The 26,619-nt window shown below is 36.7% G+C and overlaps 1 protein-coding gene across 5 annotated transcripts in view; it reads left to right on the top strand.

Moving 5' to 3' along the window:
- The window catches only part of pspc1 (paraspeckle component 1), a 94,881-nt gene extending 68,899 nt beyond the window's left edge, over window positions 1-25,982 (top strand). Inside the window, exons 6-9 of one of the 5 annotated variants that reach the window (XM_079421737.1) lie at window positions 5,099-5,204; window positions 8,634-8,691; window positions 9,231-9,361; window positions 24,741-25,982. In XM_079421737.1, the coding sequence (XP_079277863.1) occupies window positions 5,099-5,204; window positions 8,634-8,691; window positions 9,231-9,361; window positions 24,741-24,953 (508 nt within the window). In that variant the 3' untranslated portion in view covers window positions 24,954-25,982. The remainder of the gene's footprint in view (window positions 1-5,098; window positions 5,205-8,633; window positions 8,692-9,230; window positions 9,362-24,740) is intronic. The other 4 variants (XM_079421740.1, XM_079421739.1, XM_079421741.1 and 1 more) reach the window with 4 other exon arrangements.
- The last annotated feature ends 637 nt before the right edge of the window (window positions 25,983-26,619 follow it).

The following is a 26,619-nucleotide window of genomic DNA, read 5'->3' on the forward strand; positions in this document are numbered from 1 at the left end:
GCTGTGACAGGGCAGGACGTGGATTCATAGGTGGTTACCACTGACACCTCTGAAGTTTCTGCAGCAGACGCCGCCACCTCTGGAGGTTCTACAGTGGTAACATCAGGAAACAGGTAGAATTCATTAACAGGACAGGTACAGTGCTCATCTACGGTTCCTTCGACCATGATATGATGGGCTGGACATGAATTGCTGGGTGCCATTACCACGCAAGGAGCTGAAGCGAGCACTGCCGCTTCGGGAGGTCCTGCAGCATGCACCGCCACCTCTGGAGACATCACAGTGGACTTTGCCACCTCGAGCAGTTCTGTGGTGGTGTATGTAGCCCAAACGCAACATAAAGCGAATCCCATCATGGGAAGTGCTTCAGACAGGGAAATCAGTTGAGGAACAGAAGGGTTGGAGTGAGTGGATTTGGGGATACCAGCTACGCGTGGATACCAGACTGGGAAATCGAAGAACTGACCTTGAATATTTGGGTGTGACGGACAGGACGTGACAGGACTGATCAGCTGTGACGTGGTGTGACTCTGTATGATGAACTGAGACATGAAGAGACTCTGGAAAACCAGTGGAGACTTGAAGAGACTCTGGAAGACCAGTGGAGACGTGACGAGACCCTGGCAGATCAGCTGTGAGGTGGCTTGATTCATGACAATCAACGGTGACTTGGCTTGACTCAGGACGATCAACTGTGACTTGGCTTGACTCACGACGATCAACTGCGACTTGGCTGGACTCACGACGATCAACTGTGACTTGGCTGGACTCACGACGATTAACTGAGACTTGACTTGACTCACGACGATCAACTGTGACTTGGCTGGACTCACGACGATCAACTGTGACTTGGCTTGACTCACGAAGATCAACTGTGACTTGGCTTGACTCACGAAGATCAACTGTGACTTGGCTTGACTCATGATGATCAACTGTGACTTGGCTGGACTCACGACGATCAACTGTGACTTGGCTGGACTCACGAAGATCAACTGTGATTTGGCTGGACTCACGACGATCAACTGTGACTTGACTTGATTCATGATGATCAGCAGTGTATTGGCTTAATTCAGGATTTGCAGCTGTGACAGAACGGGATGCTGTTGTGTCCTCAATGTTGCGATCAAGCTCCACTATAGCCGTCATTTTGTGAGCGTGCTCTGGTACGGCCGCCATTACACGAGTGAGTACGGTGCCGCGTTCCTCCACGATGCCCACAGTGAACGCTGAACCAACAGTCATCAAAGCATAATCCAGAAACTGACTCAGTGACAAATGCGGACCCTCGTGAATAAGCTTAGATCTCAGTGGTTGATTAACACCCTCACAGAAAAAGTCTATCAAAACACAGTCTGGTAGATCAGAGTAATAAGACGGGACCTGACCAGATTTCTTGCGACGTGGGATTAAATTCCCGAATAAAACGCGGCAGCGGTCGGTAACTCTGGTGCAATTTGAACGGTAGTGGGTGGTCTAACAATATCCCGTTCCCGGCGTCCTTTCAGAACTGCATATTTGTGCTTTATTTAAGCGCCAGTACAGCCTGCACTCGACTGTTATGCACGCGCTGCACGCATGAACCAGTGCTTCGTTTTATTTGTGGGGTCTGTGCGCAACGTGCATAACGGTGCTCAGAGCAGGCTGTACCAGTGGTGAATATTCGGCCCGCAGACAGAACAGGCAGGTTGTCGATGAGTGACAGAGCAGAATAAAGATGGAGCAAAGTGTGGATGAGCTTTCCTTGAAGAAAGTTCAACTCGGTTTTGTTTTTATTTTTCTTAGCCTATAATTTTAAATGACAGGTGTCGAATTTATTTAGCCTATTTATTTTTCTTCTGCGACACTATTCCTAGGCTACTGTGTTTACAGCAATGCGTTAAAGGAATTTTATATTTTGACAAGACAAATAAAATTATAGGCTAATAGGCAATATTTGTACAACCTAAATTTTTTTCCCCCTCTGCGACATTTGTTCCTATTGTGTTGTAAAAGTTAAATGAATTGTAGCCTGACAAGACAAATAAAAATAGGGAATTCAATTTTTGTACATTTATTTTTCTCTGTGACACTTTTTTTTCCTAAAGTGCCTAAAGTTTCCAAAATGTTAAACGAATTTTGTGTCTTAAAATTTGTTTAACATTTTGCTGTCAAGAAAAGACTCTTGACAAGACGAATAACAAATACCTAAATTCTGTGCAGTCTACACTTTTATTTGTTAGCCTATCTCTCCTTCAGTAGAGGAAATGTAAATGTGTGATTCTGGAAACGAGAACTAAATTTAGCAGGAACGGTCGGGTCGGGAAGAAAATTATTCAAAGTGGACAGCAGGTGAACAAAGAGTGAATATATCGCGGGAGCGGGACTTAAAAAACAGTCACGCGCAGACCTCTAGTGCAAACAGAGGCAAAAGGTCTCTGCACACTGAGTCCGAAATTTTCGCATGCGTTTTTTCGCATTCGCAATCTTAAAAATTCGTCACGCACAGAGACCTTGCACACTGAGTCCGATGCGTTTTAATTAATCCGTTGCGAAAAAAATCGCAAAACTATACAAAATGTCTTTAAGTAGTGAGGATGATTTTGTTGTCCTCTCTCTTTTTAAAAAAAGAAAAAGGAAATATTGGGTCCATCCAATCCTTAAATTGCGCAGAGAGGAAGGTTCCACCTCCTTATCAAAAAGCTGCGGGATTATCTCGAGAGATTCAAAGTTTATTTCAGGATGTCAATGCCTCAGTTTGATACTTTGCTAGTGATACTGAATCCACATAATAAAAAGACCACCAATTTCCGTGAACCAATTTATCCTGAACAGAGACTGTCTGAGGTATAGAGACACACACACACAGACACACACACACACACACACACACACACACACCGAACTGCGGCATCGGAAAGGTGCGCGCCAGGCATAAAAAATAGGCTACAGCAGTTCTTTATATTCTGTATTCCGCAATTTGTTTGTCATAAAGTGCGCTGTGCTGCAAGACGAAGTGTATTAATTTGTCTGACACTATTTTGGATTTCGCTTGTACGGTGGCTCTGAATTGTCAAAACACCTTCTCAAAGCATCTCAAAATGCTTTATACGGATGCGAATAACGCAAAAAATCGAACCCGATCCGAATTTTTTTTTGACGGACAAAAATTTCGGAGGCAGTGTGCAAACGTGATTGACAAAACGTGAGGTCGTATTTATTTTTCAACGTGCGAAAAATTCGGACGAAAAATTCGGACTCAGTGTGCAATGGCCTAAAGGGTTAATCCAGGAAACACGGGGCAGGTATCAAAACACGAGAAAACAGGCAAGGCAAGATTATAACCACTGAGTGGGCTCCGTAGAGTAGCTGTCGCTAGGATATACGCTATACAATACTTGGCGATGACAGAGAGGAAGTCCAAGGCTTATAAAGCGTGTCTGATGAGATCAGCTCTGTACTCAGTGCAATGTGTGATTGGTGACAGCTGTGATCAGTGCAATGGATGATAGGGGTGTAAGAAAATATTGATACACTTGAGTATCGCGATATTTTGTTTGGCGATACTGTATCGATTCTCCAAAACGGAATATCGATATTTAAAAAAAAAAACAATCATACAAGATTCATGGAAGTTGTTTAGTTTTGAGTTCATATCCCGACCGCTAGTCTTCATCTCTGAACTTAAACAGTGACAGGAAATACTAGCATCAGGGCACTCCACTAATGTTAGTGTTAATATAGTTCGCTGCCAGTAATGGAGGATGAAAGAATTGTTCCAGTTCTCGTTTCGATGTACAAAGCTGAAGTGTGACGTCATTTGGGCTTTTGTGGTAATGTCCGCCCCGGGACCACGGCGCTAGCGCAACCTCGGTTCTGCCGCTTGCCGCGTCCCGTGTTGAAGAGCCTTGCTGCTTTCTCTCGTAATTCGGGGGCGTTCTGTGCAGTTGGGGCAGTGCTCGCGTCGCGGTCTCTGCGATTCCACGCGGAACATAAATACAAACTGAAAAACCTGTGAAATCCAAGTTGAAAAGTTCGGAGAATGTTTAACATCTGTATTTATTTGATTGTTTTACAATTGTTTTGTTTTCTTTAGAATCCTGCAAGCGCTTTATTTTTCATTGATATTAAGCAGATGTCATTTTTTGTTCAGATCAAATGTTATGACATTGCATGTCATAATTGTAAACTTAAACTGTGAAACTTTAAAGTAGAGTCTATAAATATATATTTTTTTCTTTTTATAAAATACATTTTATACATACATTTAACTAAAGAATCATGCAAGCACTTGAATATTTCCCCCTTTACTTTAGGTTTGCATATGGTGGTGTGTTCTTAATGACAGCTTTCCTAAAAAATATATATCCTATTCCTAAAATAAGAAATATCCCAATATATTGCCTTGCTTACAATATCGCAATGTATCGCAATATATCGTATCGCAACCCCTGTATCGTGATGTGTATCGTATCGCCAGATTCTTGCCAATACACAGCCCTAATGGATGATGGGAAATGCATTCCGGGGGTGACGTGCAACAGTAGTGTAGTGCAAGAGTCAATGTGGTGAGCGAGTGACCTCTGATGGTGAGTAAATGGAAGTTCATAGACCGGATTTGTGACAGCGATGATGTGTTTCATTGGTCATCAGCATTGTAAACCCTGCAAAGTATTATTAATATTATTTGTAGTACATTTGTAACTCTAGACTGTATTAAATTGCTTTGCATCAAATTATAAAAAATAAAATAAAATACTTATCGCTGTTGTAAGGGTGTTTCTAATACAGAAGCTGTGGAAATGACATTAAATTTGATATTGTCATTTTAACTATCATTGGAAATTCAAAATGGCTTTTCTGTAAAACCCACATTACATTTGAAAAGGTGCATTTAAATTTTATCACCTAATCATCCACACAGGTCATTTGTACTTGGACTCTAGTGATTGACATTATTATTGTTGGTTTTATTGATCAGTTGTTGCGGCCCTAAATGAAAGCCTGCTAATGAGTTATACATATCAAGTCAAATAAATTCTTTCTTTTGAAAATCTAATTATAACCATGACTGGATTCTGAGTATGTGCAGTTTAACTAAATGTGAGTTATATATTCTTAGGCATGAGGAAGAGAGACGTAGACGTGAGGAGGATATGATGCGCCATAGAGAGCAGCTTGATATGAGACGGCAACCAGATGGATTCAAGCCCAATTTCATGGAGAATGTGAGTATAGGGAAAATCCTTCACATTCATTCTGATCTTTTAAAGATTCAATTTAGCTGGGTTCCAGACTGTGACTAAAATGGTCACAAATATGACAAAAAATATTGTGACAGGATTTAAAGGGGTTTATGAATTAAGGGGTCACATTATCCTTCGTCTTTTGACATATAAGGGATCATTGTACTATAATAATAATAGTAATAATAATAATAAAACTGTAATAAGATTCAGAAATCAAAAATTATTTGTTAGTCCAGAAACAACTTTTGATTGAAACCAAGTGCTGCAACCTTTGTTGCAATGGAAGTAGATCTAAATATAATGCGATCTAATACTAATGCTAATCAACACTTTCCATGATTAACTCTTTCCCCGCCAAACACAGAATGTTCCGTTATTAATGAGACAACGCTTCCCCGCCAAACACAGAATTTTCTGTGTTTCTGTGTTCTCACTGTTGACAATAACAAGTTGACAGTTCCGAGTAAAAAAGTTACTTGTCCAGGTGAAAAGCTCCTGCTGCTGCTGCTTCATTTCTTTTGGCGTAAATGTAATTTATTTTAAAGTAATAGTCTCATCAGTGCTCTATTAGGTCTTTAATTTAATCAAGTGTACTTTAATAAAGTGTAAGTCAGTTAATATTAACTACTTGCTTATTGAACTAATGTTGTATATAATCAGTGTCACATTTGCAATCGTGCTGATAGTCAGGAAAACATCACTCTTAGTCATGTGATGTTGCTTACCTATATAATATATTACATAGAATGTTTATCTTTTTTTTCTACCGCAGTATGTTTGTTCATGTTTGTTTCTTTATGTGTGTTGTTGTGCCTATTAGTTTTGATTTCTCCACGAGTCAGAGAGGCTGCACGAGCCTCAACTGACGTGACCTTGATATAGTCAGTAAAGTCTTTTAGTCGTTTACACAAAGTAATAAAACCAGAATCATTCTAGTAAAATTCTTTCACTTGCCCCTTCACAAAATCCACAGCGTAAAAGCGTTAATGACGAGCCCTTAGTTGTTCATGAGTCCCTTGTTTGTCCTGAACAGATAAACTGCCTTCTGTTCTTCAGAAAAATCCTTCAGGTCCCACAAATTCTTTGGTTTTCCAGCAGTTTTGTGTATTTGAGCCCTTTCCAACAATGACTGTATGATTTTGAGATCCATCTTTTCACACTGAGGACAACTGAGTGACTCATATGCAACTATTACAGAAGGTTCAAACGCTCACTGATGCTCCAAAACCTTTGAACAGAATTTGGAGATGTGTACATTTTTCTTATTTTGCCAAAATATCTTTATTTTTTATTTTTTATTATATAGACAAAATACTTCCAAGGCACTCACGTGGTAAGATAAAAAGCCTTTAATGTACTGGGCTTAAATCATTACAAAATGGTTAAAAGTAGATCTACGCGTTCCGGCAAAAAACAGCCTCCTTCAGGACCGTCCGAAATGCGTAGATCTACTTTTAAGCATTAAGTCCAGTACATTAAAGGCTTTTTAACTTACCAGTATTTCGTCTATATAATTTGTTTTTTTTTACCTCCACCACATCCAATGATCGCCAGTGGCTTTATAATGACACCCATGTAGCACTCTCTGCTTCAGTTTTTTTAAATCATATTTTTTTCATTTAGTACTGCCCTTCAGAGGCTACAGAAGATAGTTACATGTTACCAAGAAGACAAAATGTTAAATTTACTCTGATCTTCAAATTCAAAAAGTTTTCACCCCCCCAGCTCTTAAAGCGTATATTAAAGGGGGTCATATGATGCGATTTCAAGTTTTCCTTTCTCTTTGGAGTGTTACAAGCTGTTTGTGCATAGATAAGATTCCTGAAGTTGCAAAGACTAAAGTCTCAAAACCAAAGAGATGTTCTTTATCAAAGTTAAGACTTGTCCACGCCCCCCTAAAACGGCTCGTTCAAACACGCCCCCACATCTTGACGTCAAGATGTGGAAATATTTGCAGCATGCAGCCCAACTGTTCACGCAAAAAAAAGAAGGCGTGGTTTCAGTAACTGCAGTAGTGTTGATGCAGCCATGACAGGGAGACGCTGTGTGTTTGTAGGTGAAAGCAAAAGCACTTTATTTGACCTTCCGAAAGTAGATGCATTTAGGAATCATTAAGATTACTTACAACAGAACAGCAACTTATTTTATGGACGACCGTTTCGTGAACCAAGGAGAGGAGGTAATTCTGACTTTGCTATGACAGTCTGGTGCTTCTGAATCAGGAGTACTGTATGTTTTGTTATTAGTTTTAAGTATTTGCTATTGACTGTTTAAATGCGGAATTCTGCGCGTTGTGTGTGTGAGAGAGAGAGGGAGACACGGTCAAACAACCGCGGCTTGTGTGCAAACACATAGGAGCTTCATCACTGTGTCTGTCACGCGACTCTGTTCCCCTCTCGTGCTTGAACTGATGGCAAAACTAAGGACATTATTTACTGTCTTTACTATAATTTTGAAAGCTAAAGCTCGCGATTATGGAAAGGGGTGTTACATTTCCGATGCGGCTTGTGGTGTTCGGCCAATCACAATGCACTGTGCCAGTTGGCAAATCAGAGCAGACTGTTGTAAGGAGGGACTTTGTAGAAGATGAAGCGTTTGAGAGAGGCGGGGCATAGACTTACAATAATGTACAGTATTTGAAAAATAATGTTATTTGAACATTAAAACATGTCAACATTCTACACCAAATACACAAAATAATGATATTTAAAAAAGCATCATATGACCCCTTTAATGCTTATTAAAGCTAATATTATTTAGATTAAAAGCTGTGTTCTTGACCTGGTAAGAACTCCAGTAGTTGCATTTTGGACTAAAGCTAATAAAACCAATGAAACTAAATTAAAAAAATGATTCAAACCAATAAATTAATCACTTATAACAGACTTCACACAGCTACTTGACATCAAGGGGGTTTAGGAGACTTAAAGGGGCACTACACCTAAAAATGAAAAATCTTTTAAAAACCTTTAAAAAATTAAGATTTTCAGAATTATAATTTGTATGCTTATAATTACATGAAATATTTAGCATGAATACTCCTAGGTCTAATAAGACAGCAGTTTTGGATTTAAAATTAACTGTTGTTTTATACTGCTATCTTGCACTAAATCAGGGTGTCCAATTCTACTTCTGGAGGGCCAATGTCCTGCATATTTTAGTTTCGATCAGCTCCAACTCGATTGTCTGAAAGTTTCTAGTGAGTCTGAAAACCTTGATTAGCTGGTTCGGTTGTGTCAAATTAGGGTTGGAGCTAAGCTCTGCAGGGCTGTGGCCCTCCAGGAATAAGTTTGGACATCCCTGCACTAAATCCTTGCTTACTGGAATTATAGCCTGTCTGGTGCTTGTGTACATTTCTAGTTTTGTGTGGACTGAGACTTAAAACTAAAATGTCTCCTTCACTTTCAGAGAGAACAGGATATGAGAATGAATGAAATGGGTACCCGTGGAACCATTAATATGGGAGGTATGATCAGCTGTCAAACAGCTCAGTGAGGCCTTTTGTATTTGATGTCGTTTTCGGGTAATGCATTACTTGCATGTGCATTTAAAAGTGCAGCTTTGCATCTTTTTAAGATGAGTGTTTTGTCTATTTTGTTAACTGATGAATTCATATTCTCCTAATTAATTAAAAATTAGGGTCTTTTTTCCTGTCGTGGTTATGGAGTTGAAAATGTGATCTTATAATGCGTTTTGATGCATGGCTACATGGCCTGTCTACATGCATGGCAAAGATCATCATACTTGAGGGCTGTTGAACATTGATTTCCAAAACTGTTTAAATTTTGTATTTAATCATTTTATTAATCTTTGTTCTTTTTTATAGTTTGTAAATTGTATTGAAGTAATGTAAAATGTATTGAAGTATTGCCTTTTTTGATTATTTGAACGAACACTTGACACCCATTTACACATTATAGCATATTGTAATGCACTATAGTTTCATTAAAACTTTCAGTAAATTAGCCCTGCCAGTGTATGTGAACTGTACGTTGTCTTACATAGATTCATTTAACCCTGTCGCTGTGGTTAGCGGTAACCCCTCACAAATGAGTATACCAGGCCAAGTTGGAGCCATGGGTCCTGATGCATCATCAAATATGGGAACTTCCCTGATTCCAGATAATGGAGTGATGGTAATGTATTGATGTTTGGCATCTCCTAATTGTACAGTTTGTGCTATTAATGAGTTTTTTTTATTATGTTGGATTGATTGGTGAATTGTTTACACTTATTAGGTTGCCTTGAGAAAGCAAACCTATTGAAATGTAAACTACTACTTCGCCATCATTTTACAAGACTAAAATGTCTGATTCTAACTCTTTTAGAGGTTTAAAGCTGTAACTACCAAACTCACGTCAGACCTTCAGATTGTTCTGATTTATGGTGCGTTCACACCCGACGCGAATGAAGCGTAGCGAATCACGCGAGTTGAAAAATCTGAACTTTGGCGGATATTCACGCCGCGCTAACCAATTAGGAGCTTGCTCTAGTAGTGACGTGATTACGAGCAGAGGCAGAAGTCCGAAACAACAATGGAGGACAAAATCATTGGCGCTGTATGTGGATACCTTGAGCTGTACGATAGACCAAAGATTACCTGTTAGATTTACCCAAAACTAATTATATCTTATGTTTATCCACTACAGAGACATCAGAACCAGTGGCAAATTTCAGAAGGACTAGCTGAGGTTATGCTCCTCTCTTCGGGATACATGAGCACGAGCGCCCGGTGATCACCTGGAGCTCACGACTCCGAAATCGGCGAAGCACATTTTCAAATAGGCGCTGTTTTTATAAATAAACCGCAGATTTGAGTTTTAAACAACTACATTCTCGGCTGAAATACACACGTCCAGTGTTTGCATAGCACATAAAGTGCAGCTACCCTCTCAACAAAATCCATGGCAGCCATTTCACAACGAGACTGGAGCCACCTGGCAGAAGCCCCTCCCATGACGCGAATTCGTGTCTGTTGTGAAATGAATTTCACGCACGAATGAAGCGAGTAAACTCAAAATGTTCAAGCGTCCAACTGCATGTGGGGGCGATTTATTTGCACAAGTCGCGTCTGGTGTGAACGCCGCCATTAGTGTTCTATATAACTATTCTATTCTTTTTAAACTTATCAAACTTTGTTTTCCTAAAAATAATCACAGACCTGCCAACCTATACCATTTTGCGTAGCGGGCACGCATTTTGAGTAAAAGCACTCATTCATATTCAGTCAGATCTGCTGCGGTTTATTTGTGTTCATATAGCTGCACTTACTGAACAGCGTCCTAATATTAGGGCTTTTAGTCCAAAAAAGTGCACGTACTTGCATAAATACTGATATATTTGCACTAGAGCTTCGTCCGTGTCTAATAAACTTTTAAAAAAGTCTTACCAGAACATTCACATCTGTGTTCAGCTGCTGACAGAGCAGAGAGTTACCATGTTTGGGTAACAGCTTCACAAACAGTCTTTTCAACTACACAGTATTATTTCTGTATTACAGTCATTCATAAGTTAATAGTTCAGATATAAACACTGATGTTTATGGTAGCGATCAAAATAGACCTTTTGAAAGTTAACTGGCGCTTCAAATAACGTTTGTGTCGATTGCATTGTTTTGCCACTAGGTGCAGAAAAGTGACTTAAATATATTTGTGATTGAATCAAGAGATTCTTTTAAAAACACTGATTCATCCAGTAAAGAAACAAGTGAAGTTTTTATGAGAGACATTAAATCATTCATTCAAACTACTTTTTCATAATTTTAATATGAACTAAATGTATTATAAATACATATTAATTTAAATGTTTAATAATTAAACACTTTTAAATAGACTGCAGCAATAATATTTTGTCACACATTATTTTGTTTCGTGGGAGGATCGTGAGCTCTGTTTGAGACAAAAAAAAATTGTGATTCTCAATTTATCCAGAATCGTGCAGCTGTCGTATGTGACTGAGTGCAGACCTTTGGTAAATATCTAACATGAATAACGTTATCCTAACACTACATCATTTTCAAGCTAGTTTGCCTATTCACCAGGCATTTAAGTTGGCAAAGCAGTGTAAAGTTATGTGCTCGGTGACAGAAAAGTGTGTGTGTGTTCATGCCTTGCAGCTAAAAAAAAAACAAAAAAACATGACATCAGATGAGGACACTGACAGGGAGACAGAGAGCAGCAGACCTAACAAGAAACCAAAAAGAGTCCATGCCCCACGGCAGTTCCTCACAAAATATGAGGATATATCATATACATATAGCCCCCCCCCCCCCCCCCCCCCCCCCCCCCCCCCCATTGCCACAGTTACAAGTGGTACTCAAAAACTATTTCAAAGGTTGGCAGGTCTGCAATTATATAAAACTATATTAGCAGTAAAATACATATTAACTTATTTTATGTATATATTTCTTATTCTGTTTAATTGAAATGAGCAGTAAAGGGTCAAGATTTAAAATATTTCTTATCCTATGAGTGAGAGATTAAGATACATAAAAGTTGTAATGATTTTCCGTTAAAGATTTTAAATAATGATTTTAATGCTCTATAGGCATTTCTACAACAATTATGTATAAGTATACTGACAGTACAGAACATTTCAGCTGATTCTATGCAATATTTATCATTCTGATACACAGAGGCAGATCAGGTAGCTCATGAGGACTAAGGTTATGACTCTATCTAGTGGTCATCCTTGGTATTACAGTATTCACCTTTAAACAATTTTCAGTGATGGTTTTCATTTTTTTGTGGCCGTTGAGCATGATACATTTTTGAAAATAAGCATGTTTCCTCAGAATGACTTTTTCCCTTTATGTAAAATGTTTTGAAGTGTTTAGAAACTGCACTTTAAATATATAAGAAAATTACTGCTATCTTTTTTTTTTACTCTCACTTTAATAAATCACCATTTCAACTGTTTAAGCTATCCAAAAGCCATTTGCAATTTAAGTCAATAGGGTCTGGCTGCAGACTTGCACTTGCACTCTCAGTGCTTGCATGCTCAGACTTGCACTCCCAGACACTTGCGCTTGTGCGGGTGATGTAACTTGCAGTCTTTTTTATTTATTATTTTGTTCTATTTATTGATTATTTTTAGTTTGAATCTCTCAACATTTTACTTCAGTAGCCAGGTGGTGAAGACAAGAAAAAAGAAACTAAATTACAATGTCACTTGCAATCGCCGCTTGCACTTTCCGCTACCTGCGACGTCACTTGCATTCGACACGAATCGTGTGCATTGCCAATGGAGACAAGACGCTGTGCTGGTTAAACGATTAAAACTAATTTAGTACAATAACAAACAGGGTCCTGCAAGTCATCTGTAGGAGAAAAAGACAAGAATATTTTTTAATCCGTTAAATCCGTGGCTAGAGCAGCAGAATATGAACGCAATGTGCAAAGTTTCTCGTTAAGCGGTTTCCTCCCGTAGAAAACCATAAACACTTAATATGGCTTAATGTATTAAGATACATTAAGTGCAATTAAAAGATAATATTCGATGTACAGTTATTATTAAATGCACTACAAGGCAAGCTGACAGCCATGAACACAATATGAAAACTTTCACTCGTCCTCCCATGTAGCAAAACACTTAATGTGGCATAATGGACTAAATTTAATATAATAATAATAATAATAATAAGGGACTTGAGGGTATTCAGTAGTGTTTGAATAAGATGATAAAGACAATTCATTAGCCTATAAGTCTTGTTGACACAAAGATACAGACCAGCATATATGAACGTGCATTATGAAATGCATTAAGTGATATTAAAAGGACGCAATGCTTTAAATTGCACGTTAAACGTTTTCCTCCCATAGAAAATCATTTGAAATAAAACACGTAATATAGCTTAATGGACAAAGACAATGATATAAAAGAGCTGTAGATGTTTATTCTATTTGGAAAAAAATAAATAATGTGAAACTTTGCGTGAGCGTTTATTCTGGGCTCACCTGCCTGTACATTAATTATGTATATTTTAATAATGATGAGGAGCATACTGAGTTTGCATTTTATCATCTTACTCCATTATGCTACATTATACAATGTTTTGCGTATGGGAGGAAAATACAATATACATATTAATTATATTAATAAACTGTATATTGAATTTGATATTTTAATAACACTATCTTAATACATTAAACCATATTAAGTGTTTATGGTTTCCTACGGGAGGAAACCGCTTAACGAGAAGCTTTGCGTATTGCATTCATATTCTGCTGTTCTGTAGCCACGGATTTGCAGGTCTTGTCTTTTTCTCCTACAGATGACTTGCAAGACCCTGTTAGTTATTGTACTAAATAAGTAGGGATTCGGTATCGAGTTCGATACTTTTTAGACACCGACCGAATAGCCTCGATCGAGTATCGAAAAACGTCTTGTTGTTCGGTACCAAATTTCGATACCTAAGGGGTACCAAATTTCGATACCACGAGGGCAGTTGTGGCCTAATGGATAGAAAGTTGGACTTATAACCTGAAAGTCGTGGGTTCGAGTCTCTGGTCCGGCAGGGATTGTAGGTGGGAGGAGTGAATAACCAACACTCTCTCCACCCTCAATACCACCCTGAGGTGAGACCCTTGAGCAAGGTACCAAACCCCCAACTGCTCCCCGGGCGCCGCAGCATTGGCTGCCCACTGCTCCGGGTGTATGTTCACTACTGTGTTTGTCCACTTGGATGGGTTAAATGCAGAGCACAAATTCCGAGTATGGGTCACAATAATTGGCCACAAACCACTTCCCTTCCCCCCTTTAATCTCATCAACGTCAGTGAGGTTGCAGCACTGGTGTGTTTGACTAGAAATGGCGACGCTCAGATTGATCAGTGTTTGACATCCGCGAGAGCGATTCGAAAGCACACGGAGCAGTCTGCTCTGTACATTGCACGGTTTCGTTTACTACACACAGACTGAACCACGTGTGACGCTCGCGGTGATTTCAGCGTCTGCCGTCTAAATGAGGACATGAACACACGAACAACATCTCCAGACCTGCTCTGAGAGTCACTTCATGAGCATTTTACAGTTTGATTTGAGTTAAACTAGCGTCATATCATATACACACAGAACTGTAAAGGTATTCATGGCAACCCTTCAAAATAAAAGTTCGGTTTGACTTGGAAGACACAGCGGCAGAAATATATTAATTTTGTTCAGTAGACAGTACATACTGCTACTACTAGGCTACTAATATTAAAATTAAAACTTAATTTTTTTTTAGTAATGATCACTCAACATTTCTTCCATGTTTTAATTTTAATAGTAAACTCCCTTTGTTTGCCAAAATAAATAAACTTTGATTTTCAATAATTTAAAGATAAACGAAATTAATGTTTTATGCCTTCATTTGAAAACCAGATACAGAACACAGGATTTCTGAAGAAAAATAAAACTATTTTTTAGGACAGTGATACTCAAATCTGGCTCGCGAGATCCACTTTCCTGCAGAGTTTAGCTCTAACCCTAATCAAAAACACCTGAGCATGCTAATCAATGTCTTCAGGATAATTACCCTGCGTCCCAATGTGTATACTATCTGCCCTAAATAGTATTTAAAATTACTAATATCACATAGAATTTAGGATGGATAGTGTGGGGACGCAGGCTTAGAAAATCACAGGTAGGTGAGTTTGTTCAGGGTTGGAACTAAACTCTGCAGGAAAGTGGATCTCGCGAGCCAGATTTGAGTATCACTGTCCTAGAGTCTCCTAGACTTGTCTTATGATCAGTTGTCCACATTCAGAAACATGAATGGATCTCTATGGCCCTCTGCTGGACATACATAGTCAAAACACTTCAGTGCTAAAATTGTAGTTACAGATTTTTTTCTAACCAGCAGATGGCAGAATTCTGCCTCTAACCTAGATCAATATCCAGAAAAAAAATTTTTTTTTAGATATTTTTTCATTAGGGGTTTTTTTTTTTTTTTTTAGAATATTTTATATGCACACTAATTAGTTGTTGATAATTTTTGTGGTAAATGCATAAAAAAAAATAATAATAATTATATATATATATATATATATATATATATATATATATATATATATATATATATATATATATATATATATATATATATGGGTCAGTGACAAAAAGGGGTTGGCAAGATGAGAAATTCAAAAACCTTTTAAAAACTTGTTTTAAAAGCATGCATCAGGTATTTTAAAATGTACACAGCGTGTTTGTTGATTTTATGTAGTTAAAAATTACATATGTACCATTTTTTACAAAAGTTAAGACTGAATGTACATGAAAATGTCAAATGGTGTAACCGCCAAAGAATGAGAAATATTAAATATTTTATCCACCTAGATGGCATGTAAGCTTTCTCATAGAAATAAATGCTTCATTTTAAAATATTACACGAAAATAGATTTTATTAGAGTTATCTCTAAATGTAAATTTCAATGCGTGTTTGCAATATTTGGCAGGACATATGCTGAAAACAAATTATTTTCTAAATCTTTGACAAATTATGTAAAAAATAAAAAAAAAAAAACATATTATTGTACTAAACTAGATGATTACATTTTATTCCACATTAATTTTCCTGTATATAATTATATTTTTATGAAAAAACTGGTTAGGCCAATTGACACAAACCAGTTACACCACCTGACCATGTTGCTTCTACAGCCAAAGGCCATTGTTTGTTTAAGAAATTGACACTGAAAATCAAGCATGACTGTCAACAAGTTCAGCTGAAGTGTTTTTTTTCTTTCAGTGCTAAAAAAAAAAATCTGGCAACAAGAAATTATCATAGTGATGAACAGTGAACTCATGTAATTTTAATTTCATATTGTAATTTCGTATTGTATTGTGGCATCTATTGGGGAAAAAGGGGCTCTTATATCATATTAATTATAAAATGTCAGAAATTTAATGAATTGTATTTTACAGATGTAAATTGTAATCTTTGGTTAACATTTTTATCACAGAATTTGTTCAAATGTACTCACCCACCTTCTGCTACATTATTAAATCATTTATGTATATTACATTATATTATATGATACTATAGATTGCTTAAAGGGATAGTTCACCCAAAAATAAAAATTTCTCCATGATTCCCCTCCCCACCTTTAAGCCAAGGGTTGGAGCCAAACTCTGCAGGACATCGGCACTCCAGGACCGACGTTGCCTACCCCTGGTGTACAGTATATGACTTTCTTCTTTCAAATTAATACAGTTGGAGTGACATTAAAAGTGAATGGGTGATATTTAATAGTCCAATAAACTGCATCCATCCATCATAAAGTGCTCCAGACAGCTCCAGGGGGTTGATAAAGGCCTCCTGAAGCGAAACAATGCACTTTTGAAGAAAAATATCCATATTTAAAATGTTATAAACCGTAACAGCTTCTGCTATCTATCATACTTGCATTCATGAGAGAGTGACATTCCAGCGGATGATGTAGGACGTAGCGTAAGCACTGGTGAGAATATGCTAGTCTCACGAGAACCAAGTTTTGTTTACAGCAAAGGAAAACCAATCTCCTCTTGGCTTATATTGAAATTCTTTGACATTTTTCTCCTCTACGATTCCATGTTCGTCACTTCTCACCAGAACTTATGCTAAGCCTACGTCCTACATCATCCGCTGGAACGCCACTCTCGTGAACGTGTGTATGGCAGTTAGCAGAAGCTAACATGAGGCCTTTATTAACCCCCGGAGCACCTTTTTATGATGGATAAATGCAGTTTATTGGATATCACACATTCACTCCCATTCCAATGCTTGGAAGAGCCAGGAAATTTTTTAGTATAATGCTGATTGTATTCGTCTGAAAGAAGAAAGTCATATGCACCTTGGATGGCTTGAAGGTGAGTAAATCAGGTGGTAATTTTCATTCTTGGGTGAACTGTCCCTTTAAAATGTTAAGTGAATGGAATAGAAATATGCATTAAAGCTAGCCCAAACATTTCAAAAACACTAATGTTGTGCAACATAATTATTTTGCCCTAGACTTACAGAGCTTTAATAATAAAGTTGTAGATAAAGAACCACTTTCTCAAAAAATATAACATATAACATTTAACAATGAAAATAGTTTCAAATTGTTGGTTAGTTTATATTACATCTTTAATCAGCATCATAAACTAGTGATATTTGACTAAATTGGCCAATAACAGAAAGGCTTATAATAGGAGTCAAATGGTGTAACCACTTACACCACTTTACATTTCAATTTAAAATCAAATTTGACATGCATTACCACATTTATATTTTTGCAATATTCCCCCAAATATTCTCTCAAAATTAATTAAAACCAGAAATTTTAGACCTAGTCCACAAAAAAGAGAATGTATGCAAGTAATTTGCATATTTATTTTGACATTTATTTTGAAATACACACACACATATATATATATATATATACATATATACACATATATATACATATATCAAAACACACCCTTGTGAAAAAAAAAGTATATTAAGTAAACTTGCAGCCAGACTAATTGTCAGCATACTTCAAGTGTGCTAATGATTAGTTAACTTGAAGTGTGTTATTTTGGAACAACTTTTTTTTAACAACTGTATTTTAGTTGTAATTAAATTATACTAAAGTATAACTTTTCCCCCCAATGCTGGATCCATTTTTTTAAGGCCATAACAAATACTTAAATGCAATGACAGACAGAGACAGATTATTAACAGTTCAAACAGTGTTTATTTACACCTCAAATGGTTTTAGCATTGCAAAACATAAAATGCACCAACCATGTTTTTAAAAAGAACGCTGAAAGAAACAAACATAAAAAAAAAAACGTTTATATACATGTCCAAAAAATATTGCAATTCTATAAATAATTCTCGCACATCAGATGTACTTATGTGTGGAAACTCCGCAAGAACAGCATTTGTTAAAGTACAAGAGGTAAGGTCAGAGGGCATGTTCATACAGCTTTTTCTTTTTACTACATCAGACTATATATATCCTGTATTAAACCCGTACTACTTAGAATGAACATCATGATTAGCAGTTAGGAATTGTATCAGTATGTCATGTTAATATTGCTTCCAGTGTATTAGTCAAACATACAGTATACAGAAGTGAGTACACCCATGTAGCATCACTATAAATCACATAATTCAACACTATTCAAGTTGAAAAGTATAGTATTTATAGAACAGATCAGGCTAAATTGTAATGTAGACACATGCCTTTTCTGTAAAGCTGCTTTGAGAAGTTAGTGTACTCTAAATAAGGGCATAAATTGCAAAAAACGGCAGTGATGCACTGACACTAGACTTGGTTTACATCATCTCTTCGTCTTCAAAGACAATCAAAACATCCAGTGGGTTCCCTCGTGACATTTCCTCTTCCTCCTCAACAACAATTATGGGGACTGCTGCCTTCTGCACCTGGTCGGGCTCCTTTTTCTAAATGCATTGAAAAAAGTGTTAGTATGTGTCACAAATCATACAATTCAGACTTGTGTGGAAAGACATTTAAATTTTCATAATTGAAAATAAAGGTGTGAAAGATCAGAATATTGTTTATTCAGTAGGGCCTGTGCCCATTTAAAACCCAGTAGTACTTTTCAAAAACATGTACTCATTTTCACAACATGTCTTCCAGAGCTGTCGGTCAACTGGATTTACTTTGGAAAAATTTTCAGGGGTGTATCAGCTGAATGTTCTTGAGCTTGAATTGAATTGGGTTTTTCATTAATAAAACAAATAATAAATCAACACACCTTTATACAAACCCCAAGCAACTTTAAGATAAGTGCAAGTGGAAATATAACACGCAAGACCTTTTTGTAGTGCATATTAAGAAAGCCTACTAGAACTAGAACTTTCAAGACCCAACTCTATTCTTGCGAAGCATAATTACATTGAATCAAAGGCAAACTGAAATTTAATGTTATTCATTCTGCCAGTACAGACTGAATCAAAAATGGTGGTGCACTACATTACATCTAACATCCTTTGATATCATGATGTCCTTCATGTGGTGTGAAAGAACCAGTATTTGTCTGGACTCTGTTTGCATGAGTTGATCAATGTATAGATTTAGATTTCAGTCTAAAATATTGTACTGCTTCAGAAGACACATTTGTGCTGTTACATTTGCGAAAATAGCAATTCATCCAAAAATTAAGAAATATACTTAAAAAACCTTTGTTGATGATTTAGTGATGGTTTACATCTCGCATAACACTAAAACCCATCAATTAAATCAATTGTACTTACTTCACTTTAGGCCTGTAGTATTACAGCCATCTTGTTGACTTGGACATCCCAGCACTCCTCCTTTGCTCTGAAAAGATTGATTTCAAAAACATATGCAAGTATGAGTTTATTAAATTAAAAAACGCGAGGAGCAAAAATCTGTCTGAAATAGTAAATAACGTTAGCAAAACAGCCATCATAAATGCTCCTCGAGCCGCTTTGTTTACCGGGGCTTTGGCTGCATTAGTAAACTTAATTAGCATCACATGGATATGCTAGATGAAACTGACGAAGCGGATCATAAATAACAATTAAAGGTCCCATGGCATGAAAATTTCACTTTATGAGGTTTTTTAACGTTAATATGAGTTCCCCTAGCCTGTCTATGGTCCCCCAGTGGCTAGAAATGGCGATAGGTGTAAACCGAGCCCTGGGTATCCTGCTTCGCCTTTGAGAAAATGAAAGCTCAGATTGCCCAATCTGGAATCTGGAGGTTACCTCCCCTTTCTCTGCTTTGCCCGCCCATGAGAAAATGAGCTATGGCCGTGCGAGGCGAGCGCAATATTGTTTTTTTCCTCGAGAGACATCATGGCTTGCAAACGAGCGAAGCATTGTTTTTTGGCACTTCAGATCTGTTATACTCTATGAACTGTCACATACTGTAATACAACCGAATGCCCAATAAAGCTGTTCACATTTACATATTTTCTGTTGTCATACATAAAACAAGTATAAATAGTAAATACGACCCATTAATAATACGTTAACCCTGAATCACTCTCACTATACTCCTTAAATCATATTAACAGACAAATTATGTTCATATTTAAAAGTCGAAACAGTCAGTAAGCGACAAGTGCTTGGAAACGCTGTTTTGTAAATGATTTATTGATGAGTCTGCTGCTTTAAGGCAAACTGAAAGCGCTGCTTCTCTGCCGCTCGCTGCCCAGAACAGACGCCAAGAGAGGCGACATTGCGCCGGGAGAGTCAGACCTTGCGTTCGCGGGGCAATACTGGAGACATCTTCCAACTGAATGATAGTTTTTTTTTTTTTTTTTTTTATAAAGTCGCTAGGTTTGTTAGTATGTACCCGTTATTGGAAAAAAGCCACCAAAAGGGTCTGAAAGTTACTAAATAAATAAATTGTTCTAAAGTCGCGCTCATGTGTGTGAGACGCAGGAGCTGATGGCAGCGGGCAGTGGATATTTTTATGTAAAGGTATAGGTAATAGGGATGTGCTCAAAATATCGATTCTTAGATACATACCGATATAATAAAAAAAGATACAGTATCGATATTCTAGCCCTTAGTATCGATACTCCGCCCAGCCATTAGGGGGCGCAGCGGCGCCCGCGAGTTTAAAAAAACTCAAGGAAAAATTTTAAAGCAAGATGTAGCATTTAAGTGATTTCATAGTGAAATATGTTATGGCAGTACATGGTGTCACACAAAAGAATTATAAGAAGATTTAATAAGAAGTTAAGAATAATAAGAAGAAGATTTTGTGCTTGTGTGAGCTCAGACTGTACCCTTGGAAAGTTAAATGTTGACTTGTGGTAATTTCCAGATGAATACAATTTGTGTACAATTAATCAGAGCACTTAAAGTTGCAAATATTTAAGCAAAATGCACTTTGTTATAATGCACTTTTGTCTTCATTAAATTGAAGAAAAATGCAGAGTTCTGTTTGTTGAGTAAATGTGTTCAGCATTAACTAATTGGCTCTGGCCCATGTATTTTTATTGAATCGTATCGAATCGTGTCACATTGTATCAAATCGTATCGAGACAGCTCTGTATCGAGGTACGTATCGAATCGTGACCTGTGTATCGAGGTATGCATCGTATTGCCAGGTTCTCCAAGGTATACAGCCCTAATAGGTAAAGTCTATGTGTGGGAAACACTGACCGTATCCAGACACAATATTTTAAACTAACCATTCGGAGATGTCCTGCTGTAGCTGCAGAGTTGCAACATCTTCATCCGGTGCTTCTCCTTCCGGATCAGATTCTGGGTCAAACTGAAAAGCTTGAACGACTATGTGTCTACGAGCCATTGCAATACATCCACTGTCAACATTAGCACATGGTACCGTGGCCGCAAGCTGCAGGCCACACACCCACCCTCCACCTTGCCCTCCTCTCTCCTCCTCATTAGCATTTAAAGCTACAGACACAGAAACGGCACATCCTAAGGAAAGCTCATTGTGGGACTGGCTTGTAGCGGCTGAAATTCTGCACCAATGCTGAATTTCGGGAATGAGACTTCAGATACAGTACTACAGACCACTTAGGTCTATATAAAAGCATCCAAAAAACAGCATGTCATGGGACCTTTAACACAAAGTTTAAAACTATTGTAATATAGTGAAAGGGTAGGTTTGTCTTACCTGTTGCTTTAGATTGGCGCGAGTGTCGGTTAGATCTGTGAGCCGTCTTCCTGGTTTAAAAGACAAAAATCACTGGACTTTGTCTGTGTCTGACTGAGAAAGTATCCACCGGGCTAGGAAACCGGCAAAGGATATAAGTATCGCTTTTTATTTTTATTTTATTTTTTCCTTTATATGTTTACTTTTGAAATGTTGTATGCATTTGTAAATTTTATTTAATTTCTGTATTTTCTTAAATGGGTGCGTATAGAGTATTTACAGAGTGTTCAATTTTAGTTTGTTACTTTTTCTTATTTGTAAGTCGCTTTGGATAAAAGCATCTTATAAATGACTAAAAGTAAAAAAGTAAAGTAAAAGAAAGAAAATTACAAAAAAATATATTTTTTATTTTCCCACTGACAAACTGTGGTGTAAAACCACATATTTAACACTTGCCGTTGATAACTTTGATGTAATGGCGTGTTAGTTCCTCTTTGCATTAGCGTTGCTGAGCTAGTTAAAATATGTACGAAAATAAATTATGAACATTCAAAAGTCCTAAATAGGAATAAACAAGCTCGAAATGCTTTCGAAACTCTTTGAGGTTGAGTGAGCTCAGCTCAGCTGTGATTGGACGGGTTGACATCACGGGACTGACTAGAAAACGGCCGCGGTTTTTGAATATTTTTAGGAAACACGCTAAAAATATATATTTGCCATAGCCTAAGTAAAAGTTATTACATTTAAAAAGGCTTAATGTAGGCGTAATATGAAATATTTATGTACACTGAAAATAATAATAAAAATTTAAGGTAAGTGGTTGCAAACAATATATTTGAGCTACATTTAAATATAAAATGTTGAAAGTTAGTCAACTAAATTTGTTTATTTAAATGTAGCTAAAATAAATTGATTGCAACCACTTTCCTTAAAAATTGTAAATTCAATTAATAATTTTTCCAGTGAAATAGTAAATATATAAATATTAAATAGGCTAGGCCTATATTTACTATTATGTATTTATTTGATTAGCTTTTAATTAGATATAATAACTTACAGCCCTATACATATATATTGCATAAACATATTTTCTCCAAAAACATTATTTAAAAAAAAAAAGAAAAAAGTTGTTTCAAGTCTGTTCAATGCAGTCATGTTTGAACGGGAAACCTGATATATGGTGTTAAATCAAAAGCAATTGTTTAAAGTGAACAGCATCAAAAATCTTTTTTTTTTCTTTTTTTTTTTGCAGTGAGCAGTGTTCTTTATCATTTCTGTAATAACACAAAACAAAAAGAGAAACAAATCTGTTGTACAGTTAAGTGACGGAACATTGTGTGAAATTATGACCCTGGTTGCTTTCAAGTGTGAGGATAGGGCATCTTCTGCATCCACCACAAACAGATTCTGTGTTTTAGCTAAAGAGAGTGCATGTAGGAATTTAGGAAGATGTTCAGCTAAATATATCCTGAACATTTACATAGTGTCTCATAATGTATTTGCTGTCCATCCACAATCACTCAAATGGAAATGTGTAATTATTAGCTCTAAGGATAAACTGTATATCATTCCACTTCCAAACAATATTGAAAGAGACTAAAAACTCCTGGGGAACGACTTCTGCAGCTTTATACAGATATCAAAGCCAGTTGTTGTTTTTCAGCTTTATTTCTCCATAAAATGTATAATGATATGTTATTAATAATGCAGTGATATAAGATTAATCTGGAGTGAGTGAACTTCAGTTTTTGGCCATGCAATATAGACCGTGTTTACTTGACTGTACACTTTATAATGCATTCACTTTATTTATTTGCAATGTACTATTAAAACAGGGAATATATTACAAATACAATAAAGTATACTTTTTTCACAAGGGCAGCATAAATGTGTAGTTCAGAAGTAAATAAATAATTTACAAAAAAGCACTTTTATATCACTTTCATCACTTGTATAAAAAATGTGTTTTTATACAAAGTAAAATTATATAAAGTAAATGTGTGGGGTCCAAACACTCCCCAAAGACCAGAAGTGTAAACTGGAAATGGGGACTACATTTTAGCAATGTGCTGGAACATGTTAAAAACATTTTATTGACTTCAAATGAAATTAAGCCATCAAGGTTTGTTTATTAACTTTACTCATCTAGTTTTATTTTTGGGATTGGAAATCTGAGAAAAAAAATTGTACACATTTTCTTTTTGCTTGTTGTTTTTAATATGAATAAATGTAGGCATTTCTTAGTAAATCACCATAGCATTTTGGAGAGGGTGCATAGGGATGCATTTATATACTGTGTTCATAGACGTACTCATACTAGTAAAAATGATCTGACACTAATATCCAATATAGTGTGCCATGTGCACAACACTGCCTTAATGTTACAGCAAAAAGAAACACCAAAATAGCAAAAGTCTGAAGGTAGTGCAAGTTAGGTGGTAATTCAAAGCCCTAATTAGTGAATTGAGCTGCTGTTGAGCAGTACCATAGTTGAACAGTGCTACAAAGTCTTAACACCAAAGGTTTTTAGTACACTCACTTAAGCCATAGAATCTGCATTCTAGTATATAATAAAATTTAAAATTTACATTTTAACATGTAGCTATGTTTTTTTTATTTTTTTTGTTTTTAGTTTGTTTATCTCTTTGTTTATATTGTGCATATATTTTATGCATATTTTCAGATTCTTGTTTTCATTGAGATTTTGCAGGCATTACTTATCTTTGTGTACTTGTGTACTAACTGAATAATTCTTCTTTTTTTGTTTTCCTCTTTTGGGTGTTCCTGGACTCCATTGAACTTCGTGGGGGAAAAATGGCATTTTTCTTATTTTTTGGCCCTTTTTTTGGCCTGTTTCTACAACAACTACAATATTATGGTGTGTCTAAAAATGGCAACATATTCCAAACAAATGCTTGATACAAACATGCCATACCTATATTCACATTTTAATTCAGCATAATGATCGATTTTCTGAAGGCGGACCTCTTCAAATGGGTTCCCCTGTGAGTGGGCGACCTGGTGTTGAATCCCCTCAACAACAGCAGCACTCACCGATGGTGGCTGGGGCAGGTCCTGTTCCTGGTGTGGTTGGTCAAAGTGGCTTTGTGAGAGGAAGTCCAGTTGGGGGACACTTTGATGGGCCTAACAACAAACGACATAGATACTAATATTTCTTTTCTCTGGTAATTGTGCTTACACATTTTCAGATTGAAGCACCTTGACTCATAATTACTGATGTATAACCATGTATTCTCTTTCTCATTGCCTTTTTCTGAAGAACCGTTTGTCTAAAATGGGTAGAAATTACTGGTCTGGTCCTGTGTTAATGTGAAAAATTGTCATAAACAATTAATGCCATTGAATCAGCTTGTACTTGACAAAAAATCCTAATCCAACTGTAGATTGCTTGCTACTACTATAGTTGTTTTCTTTTTTTTATTTCAATATCTGACATTAAGCCATGATTTTTTTTAGAATGTTCAGAAGTTTTCTGTTTTAGAATATCAGTCCTTGAATAAAATGTTTTAAAAATCATTATGTGCATCATTGCTTGAGCCACAGATTTAAAATAAATTTTGTTGTTGTATTAAATGTCACATGGCATGAAAATTTCATTTTGAGGTTTTTTAACATTAATATGAGTTCCCCTAGCCTGCCTATGATCCCCCAGTGGCTAGAAATGGCAATAGTTGTAAACCGAGCCCTGGGTATCCTGCTTCGCCTTTGAGAAAATGAAAGCTCAGATGGCCCGATCTGGAATCTTCCCTTTATGTCGTCATACGGGGAAAGGTTACCTCCCTTTTCTCTACTTTGCCCGCCCATGAGAAAATAAGCTACGACAGTGCAAGGCAAGTGCAATATTTTTTTTTCCCCTCGAGAGACATCATGGCTTGCAAACGAGCGAAGCATGGCAGTTGCTCAGAGCAACAAGAAAAGCCAACAAGGCTTACAGTTACAGTTATTACATGATAATAACTGTAACAGCGTACATAAACAAACCAACTAAAGTACTGTATCCAGTGTTTCCCACAGGATTTTATGAGACTTGTGGCGGCAGGTGACGTCACATGTTAATTTGCATATTTATGACGCCATTGCTAGTTTGCGTTAAGATGAGTTTTGGCACTTCAGAATTTCTACTCTGAGATGTCGCATACTGTAATACAACTGAATGCCCAATAAAGCTGTTAACATTTACATATTTTCTGTTGTCATACATAAAACAAGTATAAATGGTAAACACGACCCATTACTACGTTAACCAGGAATCACTCTCACTATACTCCTTAAATCCTGATTTATAATCTCGACATCGTCTGATAAAATCAATATACATCTAACTTGCACTAAAAAGTGACTATATGCGGTGGTTTTCGCTATATTACTGTTTTGTTTCATTCAGCGCACTGCCTGCGTCTGAGTAACAAACTATGCGCATATTAATTAATTAATTTATTTATTTTCCGAAACACTGGGATGAAGCTGTTGGGTCATATTAGTTTTTTCATAACTATCCAACTTACTACAGATACAGTACACACTGTAAAATGGTGGTTTGTTAATTAATTTATTTATTTTCCGAAACACTGGGATGAAGCTGTTGGGTCATATTAGTTTTTTAGTCTTAGGTAGTTTTTGTGTTGTGTTAATGCCTAAGTTAACATAGGGAAGTTAACTGCAGTTTCCCTGAGCCCAGCTTCCATATGAGTAATTAATTCTTTATTAATTACTAAAGGTTTCACTATATTTTCACTTTAGAATAGGCCTACTGTTGCAGTTTTAAATTAAGCCCTGCATAATTATTTGATAATTATTTATTAATTACTAATGGGC

This window comes from Barbus barbus, assembly GCF_936440315.1.
Source record: "Barbus barbus genome assembly, chromosome: 7".
In the NCBI taxonomy this organism is placed as follows: Eukaryota; Metazoa; Chordata; class Actinopteri; order Cypriniformes; family Cyprinidae; genus Barbus; species Barbus barbus.